The sequence below is a fragment of the Abramis brama genome (genome assembly GCF_963993115.1).
Source record: "Abramis brama genome assembly, chromosome: 4".
Lineage (NCBI taxonomy): Eukaryota > Metazoa > Chordata > Actinopteri > Cypriniformes > Leuciscidae > Abramis > Abramis brama.
In genome coordinates, this window is record NC_139966.1 from 19076582 (window position 1) to 19088683 (window position 12102).

General features: G+C 35.6%; 1 protein-coding gene and 1 long non-coding RNA gene across 2 annotated transcripts; one reads left to right on the top strand and one right to left on the bottom strand.

Moving 5' to 3' along the window:
* Positions 1 to 89: 89 nt before the first annotated feature.
* LOC311082090 (uncharacterized protein) lies at positions 90 to 1264 on the bottom strand (the record flags this gene model as incomplete). Its single annotated transcript, XM_084112834.1, has 4 exons — positions 1069 to 1264; positions 572 to 782; positions 220 to 302; positions 90 to 97 (listed from the first exon to the last, which is right to left on the bottom strand). Exons 1-4 carry the CDS (start codon positions 1232 to 1234, stop codon positions 90 to 92), a joined length of 468 nt encoding a protein of 155 aa, XP_083968960.1. The 5' UTR covers positions 1235 to 1264.
* A 6680-nt stretch (positions 1265 to 7944) lies between these two features.
* On the top strand, positions 7945 to 10723 carry LOC311081769. Its single transcript, XR_014606006.1, has 3 exons — positions 7945 to 8244; positions 8883 to 8951; positions 10433 to 10723. It is a non-coding gene; the product is annotated as an uncharacterized lncRNA (long non-coding RNA).
* The last annotated feature ends 1379 nt before the right edge of the window (positions 10724 to 12102 follow it).

A 12102-nucleotide genomic window follows, 5' to 3' on the forward strand; every position in this document is an offset into this window, starting at 1 on the left:
TCTGTGCAAAATTGGCTGCTTTTGCCAGAACCGCTGGAAGCCACATGTTGCACAGACCTACCATATGCAGAAAATAAATCAGAAAATGATCAGGTCACTGTGGAATAAGTAAAACACTAAAATCCAAACATTACTGAAATTATAAAAGGTTCACTCTATATCATTTTCTTCTTACCTGCTTTATTTTGATAAATGTGCCACCCTGCTGCACCATCCTACCGTTAGATTCACTACAACAGGCAGGGCAAATGGTGAACAGGGCCATCAGCTGGTCTTTGCACACAATGTATTTATCTGGACCACTGTAAAACAAAAAGAGAATATTAGATACTTCATTCATCCCAGGGGGAATGTATGTATCCAGTAGCTTATACAACCACACTGCAACACAACACACATACAAACATCTCACACACATGAAAATAACTCACAGAAATGTAAAAAGTAAAGTAAAGGGCATGTAAAGTGATACAAAGGCTTGGTAGGGACTGACCCTATGATACATTGACCATGACTAGGTGCTATGGTAGACAGACATCACAGTTTAAAGTTAGGAGGCTTATCGTCTCACTTTAGGTCAGAGTCACTTGGATGAGGTGGCGGATCCTCATATGATGCCTCCTCATCTGAGGACACGTCCTCTTCATCAGGCACCCAGGATGTGTCACTTCTGATGAAAGACGCCTCTTCATCACTATTATCAGGACTGGCAAGGGGTGTAGATGTTCTTATGCGTGTGGTCTGTGTCCCCACACTGACCATCTTGGGCCTTACCTGCACAGCTGTGTCAGAGAAGCATAAGACAAACATAGCCACAATGACAATGATGGTATAATAATGCTGCTATGTTTTGGTTTAAACAACAATAGCTTATTAATCAGTGTACATATATGAATGTGAATAATACATACAGTGTGATTTTGGAATATGTCAAATATATAAAGCTGCTTTGAAACAATGTACATTGTTAAAAGCGCTATATAAATGAAGATGACTTGACTATGTTTACTGATGTTTAGCCTCCACTACAATCCTGAACCCCAGACTAAAAGATATCCCTAGACTTACCAAAGGACTTTCCATGAGGTTTCAGATCACACTGCGACCCAGTGTGACATAGGCCAGATGCAGGTGGAAGGGTTTCGGGCTCAGGAATGTCAGGATTTTCTTGGAGTGTTACATTTTCCAAAATCTTGTGTGAGAACCAGTGAAAACAGGGGAGAATCACAAGCATAATGAGTAAGAAAGTATGTAAACATGTATTTATATAATACATTGTCTAACACAGGTCTTATGAGCAAACACTCATGGCAAGGCATTTAACGTTTGGGAGCTATGCGAGAAGATAGCCTTATCACTACTCCTAACTTTCAGCACCAGTGATGGCTACAGTAGCAAAAGTGTAATGTCTGTCTGCCTCGGGTATGCTAATATTTAGCTACTTCTGGATATTTTCATTTAGCTTTGGAAATTTTTGGAAATTTTCACTAAGTATACTTTTCTAATAATTCTAGTAGTATTAGTCGTAAGACGTTAGAGGGAGTGCACTCTCAAAAACAAAGTAAAGGCGAAGGTATTTGTTGCGCTCCTCAGACGAACAACGTCTAGCTCTGCCACCAGTAAGTTACGCTCAGGCCAATCCAAACTTTTTCATCCGTCCTCACTGGTGGTAGAACGCGCTACCAGTACCTAACGTTATACTAGAGCAGGGACATCCCTCTTCAAAAAACTCATGAAGACCCAGTTACTTAGAGAAAATCTCCTCTCGTAGCACTACTTACAACTAACCTGGCTAATTCTGACTAGAACTGACACTTGACTGTACAAAAACAGCTCTCACTGACGCACATACTAGCCAACTATTGTAGAATAGCTGAGACTTACCTCAGTCAACTCTCGCTTTCGGCGGGCACACCGAAACTTCACAGGCTTCTTTATCCGGACAGGACAGGCAGAGGAGCAGGAATGGGAATGCCGTGAGGGAATGGCATCCGAAATTAGTTTAACCCGGCATTTAAACCCCATGTTAAGCCGACGCATGTCTCCAGGGTCATAGTCATCGTCAGTGAAGTGCTCGCTGCATATGACGGCTGACTTGGTCACAGAGGCAGCAGTAAAATCCGCCCGCTTGGTAGCCACAAACCTCACCCAGGCACGTATCAAACTTTTGGCCTTGGGGAAATTGTGGACCCTGTTTTGGACGAATTTGTACATCCCGCACAAACACAACGGTTTACCATTTTGCTAGCGTACTATGGATTATGCCGGTAACTCTACTAGTGAGTTCCTCTTATGACGTCACGCCCCATCTAGTGGAAGGGAGCGGGAGTTTTAAAAACCACTGTTAAAAGTGCCAACTTTTCATATTATATTCAGCATTTTGGTATAAAAAACAATGGTGGGCGGTTCTTATCTTTATGTTTAATAAACACATTGCATTATCTTCGTGAAAAATTTAACCTGCAACTTACACTTTAAGGTGATTTTATTTTTATTTTTATTTATTGATTTATTTATTTGATAGGGACAATGCACATTAATGAACATCTGCATTGAAACAACAAAAACAGACGTAAACATGCCAGATTATAGCCACAGGGCTAATTTACATCCGTAGTCCCTAGACAAATTACAGAAATAGAAAGATTATAACATACAAAAAAAAAAAAAAAAAGAATACATACAAACAAAATAAAAGAAGAGTCACTTAATGATCACAAGACTGGTTTGCTTTAAGCCACACTTTGAGTTTGGTTTTAAATGTAGAAAATGTAGGACATTCCCTGACAGTGATGGGGATACTGTTCCATAATTTACAGGCCTTCACAGACAGAGCATTTTGTCCAAAGGCTGTTCTTCTAAAAGGCACCTCACAGTCACCTCTAGCGGAGGCCCGTGTCCTGGCACCACTGTGAGTCTTTGGTTTAAAGAAGTCCGACATGGGAGGTGGGGGCTAATCCATTTAACACTTTATAAACAAAACAGGCATATTTAAAATGTTTAAAATTCTCTAGGCTTAATAGATTATGCTTTTGTAAAATATTACAAATATGGAAGGACATTGGCTTTTTATCAAAGACTTTTAAGGCATTTTTATAGAGTGATTCTATTGATTTGAGTGTGTTCATACTAGTCAATGTCCAACTTGTACAACAATATTCAATATGTGATAAAATCATAGAATGTAAAAACACTTTAGCAGCCCCAAATGGTATAAATTGACGAATTTGTTTAAAATTTCGTAAATTAAATTTTACTGTACTCGATATTCTTTTTACATGTTTTTTAAAACTTAATGTGGAATCAAGGGTCACACCAAGGTATTTAAATTCCGAGATGATTTCTAATTCTTCTCCTCTTAAAAATACACCAGATTTTTTTATGTCGCGGGACTGTTTAGTGAACATCATACAAACTGTTTTTTTAGTATTGAGTAGCAGACAGGATTTAAAAAGCCATTCATTTATAGGGACCAGAGCAGAGGTCAGGATGGCAGAAGCCTCTTGAACACTTTTCGCACTTGTGTAGATGACTGCGTCATCAGCATACATTTGAAATTCCACATCAACACAAGTGTTTGAAAGGTCATTTATGTATTCACCTTATTCCGCCCCGCCCACTTTTACTTCTGTCCAGTACTTCCGTTGTAAACCAACTTCCGGTTTAGCGGACCCTCATTCAATTTCGAGGAGAACTGCAGAGAAGTCTCACTGATAAAATGTCATATAAGATAAGCTAATTTGTGCCAAATGTGCTATGTACGTGTGTACCAACAGCACAGCAATGCCCGGTTTTCGTGGTAATTTTTAAACGACTTTTAGGTGTTTATATGACCCGTCTGCCTGTCTGATCGCAGCCCGGCCGATGTGTAGTGTTTAGCCTACATTAGCCACAAACATCTAATGTTGTAATGGTCTCACTACAGGACACATACACATGCTATACCTTGTTTGAAAGCTATGGTCCTCTAGAATTCAGTCGCTGGATTTATTTTACAGCCATTACTTGTGTTAGAGATCAAACCATAAGAAATTGCAGCTAGCAGTTAGCTAAGCTAACGTTACCCTCTTGTTCATCTAGTTGAGGCTCTACTTTCTTTCTACACCAGTTCGTGGCTATTTTTTTCTCAACTGTTGGCTATACACTGCAAATGTATCTGGTGATTAAGCAAACAAACTGTGGTGTAATAATGTTTCAAACTTTACATGTAGTAGTGTTTGTGCACATCTTCATAACTAAGTAATAGCTATTAGAAAGACACAGCTATTAAATAATTTGATTGTGGCATTGTTTCAAAAGCTTCAAGTGAAATGTACTTTAGTACGTTGCAGCAGTTGTTAATAACCATAGGCCAACGCATTTGGCTATAATATTATAGTCTATCTACTTATATCAAGACAGATAACAGATTGGACCAGGGCAAACAAAGCGCTAAGTAGCTAAACCAGGAAGTGAGATTACGCGGATGGCGCCACCCAGTGCTACTTCCGGAATAAGGTGAATAAAGAAAATAATAAGGGACCAAGTATTGACCCTTGAGGCACACCAACGGGGACATCTAAGAAAGACGATTTGACGCTATTAATGTTCACACACTGTTTTCTTGAGTCCAAGTAAGATTTAATCCATTGGATGGCATTTGAAGAGAAGTTAAAATGTGTCAGTTTAGATAATAAAATGTCATGATTAACAGTATCAGTAGTACTTATGCTGCACCTTGTGTCAAAATGATTAATGACTTTGACCTTTGACCTTTTGACAGGTTGAACTTCCGGTGACCTTTATGATTGATGGGTTGAACTTCCGGAATGAGGTCATGGGATTAACCTATTGACCCTGCTAGCCTATCGATCATGTTTTCTGACAGTTAGTTTTTGCCCTATGACCTAGCTAGCCCTAAATCATAGTTTTGACGGTTAGTTTTGACCTTATTAACCTTTTTAGCCCTAAATCATAGTTTTGATGGTTATATGTGTGTGATTTTTGCCGGTTGTTTGAACTTTGTCCCAGTTATATGGGTTTGTGTGTGGTTATGTGTGTGCGTGTGTGGTTATATGGCTTGTGCCTGCGCCCCCCTCCCATTACATTCCTGAGCAGTATATAAATGGGGTCAGTTATTTCATATATGTCACATTCAGTTATTTCACATTTATATATAAAACATTCTATAATTTATATAATCTAAAACAATTAAAGGTTGAAAAAACATTTAGTTATTTCACATTCATATGTAAAACATCCTATCCTTTATATAATTTATATAATATAAATTATATAATAATTATCATGCCAAAGTTCTTTTTAAAAGTGTATAATATAAATTATATAATCTAAAGCAATTTAACTAATTTAAACATTCTGTTCTTTAAACGATTTGTTAAGAAAGTGTTATAATGAAAGACACTTTAATCATTGTAACCATATATTGAGTAAGTGGTTTATAAAGAAAAACACTGCAATTGTTTTTTGTAAAATGGTGTTTTGAGAAAGTGATTTATAAAGAAAAACCTACCACACTTAATATTTTAAGTATTTATTAAAAAGCATAGTGAGGAACAAAACATGTATTAGAAAGAGCTTTGCCAAAGAAAGAAGAAAATTGCAAGCATTACCATCTATGTGTTGCGGACGAGACACAGAATGCAGCGAAGAAGGAGGACGAAGAGGCGAAAGGCTTTATATGAACAAGTCCTAGGGAGTTTCCAGGAGGGGATTTCTGAATGGACTTTAAAAGGGAATGTTCTGGAAAGGAATGTTCGCTGATTCACAGAGGACGGCCTCTCCGGTGTTAGATGCCTTTGCTTTTGTGCCTCCTGCAGTCAAAGCTTGTAAACGATTTGGTTTTGATTTACTTTTATTTTTATTTTATATATTAGTACCTTTTATGTAAACTGATTAACTTATTTTTATTTTATATATTAGTACCTTTTATGTAAACTGATTAACCTATATATATATATACACTGTAAAAAAAAATCCTAATTTTACAGAGAAAAACTCTAAATTTTTGTATTTTTTTAGAGTATTTTTCTGTTATTTTAAATTATATTCAAAACTCTGTAAAATTACAAAGAATATCTGTAAGTTAATTAATTGACTGTTAATTTAAGGATTATATCATTAATTACAAATTACAGTGATTCTTATTTTTTTCACAGGACAATTACTGTATTATTTATACAGTATTTTTCTGTTTTTTCTTAAATTACATACAAAGTTGTGTAAAATTACAATCAAATTGTGTAATTAAATATGTAGCTCATTATATTAAAGGTTTATATCCATACTAACAATTTAACATATTTCCTTGTCATTTTAAAGTAAATGTTATTAGTTTTAGATTTAAGTGTATTTTTACATTTAAACTCTGTAATTCTGGATACAAGCAAACTGCACAATTTTTGTTAAACTGACCTTGCTGGTCAGACAGCAGGCCAACAGGGTTCATGGTGGAACATATGGTGCGTTTAGGTCCTCCTGGGAAGTTTGTATTCATGAGGTTTTACTATTTATTTTTTTATGTTTTAAATGAATTTATGAAGCCACTGTATCATTACATATTATATTGTTATATTATAATGCTCATATTTTGTGCAGGCATTAGCTTACTTCATTGTAAATAGAAAAGCCTGACAATGTCACTGCTACAGTATAAGTATTGTGGTATTCCTCAATGTTTCTCACTGACCACACCATCTTGAGACAAAACAATGGCACTGACATATTTTAAGATAAGTCAGTGCAAGTTGCTTTCAGGTAAAACAGCTGAGATGTGCATTTTAGTCTGGGACTACAGGCTTAAGCCTTGCTTGTGAAACCCGGGGTATATGTTGCAACTTGTATAGAATTATGCCAATGTTAGCAAAGTGTTGTGTTGGACAGAGGATTAACCCTAAACCAACAGGTTGTGTACCAGTGCCACACAGGGTGAAAAGCAAGACATTATTAGGCATAAGAGTGTTTCTAAAGGAAAGGTCAATAATTTGTTAAAGTGCAAAAGGGTCATTATGGGTCACATGGATGTAATAATGTCACCCAGAGTATACCAATCCATTCATTTTTCATATAGGTCTACATACAGAATTTTATATGAATACATAGTGTTTGCCCAGCTAACAAAAAGACGTCCCTAGAACGTCCCTGAACGTCCTCTGCGAACGTCCTCTGGACGTCTTCGTGTAGGGTTCTTTAAACGTTAGCAGGACGTCGCGGGGGACTTTCGCAGGACGTTTGCAGGACCGTCGTGCGACGTCCCGAGGGACCTTCGTGGGACGTTTGGAAAACATTCGGGGACCTTTACAGAACGTTCATTAGAAGTCCTTTTAACATCCTTTTTTTATTTTATTTTACTTCTGGCTAACCAAAGAAAACAGACACGTTGTAAGGAACAAAGTATTTATTTGAACAATTGTAAAGGTGTTGTGCTCTTTCCGTGTGTGTGTGTGTGTGTGTGTCTTCAAATGCGCTGGCAGCTGTGTGTATGTGTGTGTCTCGGTCGGTCAGCTGTGGGGTTAGTCCGTTGGCAATTCTTCCCCCTGGCATCTAAAACAACAAAATTAACACATTCAGTAGTGTTATGATTTTATATGTCTATATATGAATATGTGAAATATAACGTCGTCTCATTTCAGCAACATTTAGCAGCTAACGTTAGTTTCGTAGTGTTAGCATAACGGTTAGCAGTGGTACACGGCGGACAACTTCAGCAAACGTTTTAAAAAGTCAAATTTTCATAATATGTAATGATGTATAGTGGTTACGATAACTAATGTATACTAATCTAAAAATTAAAAATACCTTTTAGATATCGATATTAGTACATGTTTCAATGTATTAGGCTAATGTTATGTGTTACTAGCATGTGTAAATATTGTCAGCTAACGTTAACTTAACTTAGGTAAAAAAAAAAACGGCATAGTTTTAGACTTCAATGACTGAGAACATTGTCTCTTTAGACGGAGAGGGACTCGAACCACACTCTTTGACTCTAGAAGAATATGCAAACTAGGCTTTTGAATAGTTGTTGATCGCGGGATACGTTATAACGTTAGGCCTAACGTTACCGATCAGTCATCATAATATGTTTTGAAGTTTGTGAGTAAAATTTTGCAAGCTTTCGCAAATGTCTCTGTTAGTAAAATGCTAATATACAAATAGCTAATATTGCTGTGTATGTGTGTGTTTCCCTCATGATCCAGAAATTTTGGGAATAAATATGATCCAGCCACATGATCTTCAGATGCGGTGAGTATTGTTATATTAAAATACACGTGAAATAGAGACAGAACATGTAACGTTAAACTCTGCTCAAAGGCACACTGGTTCAAACCCTCCAGACAATATTTTATCTATCTTCTTGAGTTCACAGGCCTAGCTGACCCAAACATTTATGTCCTTTCAAAATGAAAGTATTTTCAATCCTGTATGACTTATGTGAAACACAAGAATGTTGGGAATAAAACAACATTGGAACCCATTGTATGGGAAAACAAAACAATGAAGGCATTTCTCTAGATATCTTAATTAAGGTTCTACAAAAGAGATTCATACAGTTTTGGAACAACATGGAGTAAATAAAGAGAGAACTCTATTTTTTGGATGAGCTGTTCTTTTAATGACATGTTCCCAGGGTCCTTTGCTAAATTAACCTTGGTTTTTATCATAGTAAAAGTTTATAAACCATGTTTTTATGGTGGATTGATTACAATACTTTATTACCATTTGGTTAATATAGCAAAACTCTGGGGTTCTCCAGATTTATATAACACTTAAGGAACACATTAAAAAATTGTCCTATGTCACCCTGATCAATAGTCTGTTAACACACATGTAATAATTAACACACTTTTAAAAATTATTATTGTTTTTAAAATATTTTTTAGATCAAGCATTGGAACAATGTTTACGGAGCGCCAACAGCACCAACAGAGAAACAAGCCCATCATTCAGTAGTAAGTATCCACTGCAGTATATAAAACAAAAAAAGTTATCTCTTTTTTTTCTCCCATGGTAAATTAACTGAAGTAATTTTATCTTATAGTAATTTTATTTTATATTTATGGTAATGTGACCTAGGATGGAAAGTCCCAGTGATTCATTTTAAAACTAGATATGGTGGAAGAATTCAATTTAACAGAATAATTTGAGTTGTTTGTTTGGGTTTGCTATATTACACACATTTTCATCATACATTTCATATAAAGTTCCATAGGTAAAACTATTAATAGCTACGTTAAATGTAACTACCTGCAGGGTTCAAAGAAAAGACGTCAAGAACACACAAACTTAGGTACTTTACACAACAACGATGTACTAAAAACAAAAAAGTTTTTCTTTGTACAGATGATAACGTTATTAAAACGATTCCCGTTTCTCACAGATCGGCGAAAACGTCTAAATCGCTCTTATCCATGCCACAAAGTAACTGGTGATGTCACTCTGTAAAAGACCACGCCTGTGCGCATTCGCATTCACACACGCATACCTATAGACTAAACACATAATACGCATATGTATGCCTTTACCGTTTTCACAGATTCACATTTCAGTAGTTTAGACCGAGACAATTTTAGTTGGAAACTGAGTCGTGTAAACGGCCCCTTACTAAGCATATATTAAAAACCCCAGGGCATAGGGATGCTCACTTTTGATTGGAATTTGCCCACTGTCATGCAGATTTTAGCTCAAACCCTAATTAAACTGACCTGAACCAGCTAATCAAGATCCTCAGGATAACCAGAAACAGTTTGTACACTCTGCAGGACACTGGCCCTCCAGGAGTTTGGCACACATGAACTGAAGGGATAGTTCACAGTCAGGCAAACAAGAAAATTCTCCCAAATAATTTACTCACCCTCATGTTGTTCCAAACCTTTATGCATTTTTTGGTTACCAACATTCTTCAAAAATATCTCATTTTAATGCTTGACAAAAGAGAGACATTTCAGGTTTGAAAAGACATGATGGTGAGTAAATGATGACAGAATTTTCATTTTTGGGTGAACTACTATCTCAAGTACTTTAATAATCTCACACAATGAGAATTTTTTTTTTTTTAAACACATATCATATATTTAATTCCCTGGAGAATGAGAGAAAGACCCTCATTACCCATATCACAGCAGTCTGAAAACACCTCCAGTTAATACAAATATTGTTGGTTTTATTTTGTAATACAAATTGGCATTTTTAGGCGTTTACCTTGCAATGATACCTCTGGAAAAGAATGTCCATTGTTGTGAATCTACATGTTCCTTCTTTTGGTGATGCACATTTTTCAATTGGACATAAGTTTTAGATACCAGACAAATCAGAAGACAAACAGACAATTTAAATAAAAATTTATTAAGCTTGTTTAAAGGAAACAAAAATAATTGAAATCATTTTGAGAAAATCATAGTGTGACAGTGTCCTTTTGTTTTTTTCTTCCCAGATGCACCAAGCTGATTACTGGCCGTTTGCTGGATTGCTGTTTATTTGCTGTATCTGTCACTTCTGGTACACTTTTGTTGTATGTTTTGATTTAACTTATTAATAAACTTGTATAGTGGATTCTGAATGTAAAGACCATATAATATTTAATATCAGAACTATGTGACCCCAGGGGTCTGAATAATTCCATTTTATTTAGATTACAAGTTTACATTGTTTAAATACTATTAAATTATATGTAAACAAGTGCTGCAAATTAAAGTTTGAGATGATTTTAATCAGTTTTATACAGTTTTTTTACAGACTTATTTTGTCTTCTAAAATAAAACTGTTTTATTACATTCTTGAGCACGTCTTGACAATTTATTGAATGTGTTTGATCGTTATAATTTAGGAAAGGTCTGTTAAATAACAGTGTTTCTCAGTAGAACTTTTAGTGCCGTCACTTTATTAAAGGTGTTTTATTGTAATAATTTAGGAAATACCTGTAAAATAACAGTGTTTCTCAGTAGAAATTTTAGTGCCGTCACTTTATTAAAGGTGTTTGATTGTAATAATTTAGGAAATACCTGTAAAATAACAGTGTTTCTCAGTAGAACTTTTAGTGCCGTCACTTTATTAAAGGAGTTTGATTGTAATAATTTAGGAAATACCTGTAAAATAACAGTGTTTCTCAGTAGAACTTTTAGTGCCGTCACTTTATTAAAGGTGTTTGATTGTAATAATTTAGGAAATACCTGTAAAATAACAGTGTTTCTCAGTAGAACTTTTAGTGCCATAACTTTATTAAAGGTGTTTGGTCATTATAATATTGGAAAAATCCATAAAATAAAAGTTTTACACTGTAAAAAAAAAATCGTAAAATAACGGTAAAAAGTCTGGCAGCAAAGTTGCCAACCACTTACCGTAAAATTAAAGTAAAATATCTTAATTCAAACAAGGAAAAATTCTGTAAAATTATAGTTTTTGCACTTTATTGGAATTAAGATATTTTACTTTAATTTTACGGTAAGTGGTTGGCAACTTTGCTGCCAGACTTTTTACCGTTATTTTACGATTTTTTTTTTTACAGTGTATATATATATATATATATATATATATATATATATATATATATATATATATATATTATATATATATATACACACACACACACACACATACACACACACACACACACACACACACACACGCACACACACACACACACACACTCACCTAAAGGATTATTAGGAACACCTGTTCAATTTCTCATTAATGCAATTATCTAATCAACCAATCACATGGCAGTTGCTTCAATGCATTTAGGGGTGTGGTCCTGGTCAAGACAATCTCCTGAACTCCAAACTGAATGTCAGAATGGGAAATAAAGCTGATTTTAGCAATTTTGAGCGTGGCATGGTTGTTGGTACCAGACGGGCCGGTCTGAGTATTTCACAATCTGCTCAATTACTGGGATTTTCACGCACAACCATTTCTAGGGTTTACAAAGAATGGTGAGAAAAGGAAAAAACATCCAGTATGCGGCAGTCCTGTGGGCGAAAATGCCTTGTTGATGCTAGAGGTCAGAGGAGAATGGGCCGACTGATTCAAGCTGATAGAAGAGCAACTTTGACTGAAATAACCACTCGTTACAACCGAGGTATACAGCAAAGCATTTGTGAAGTCACA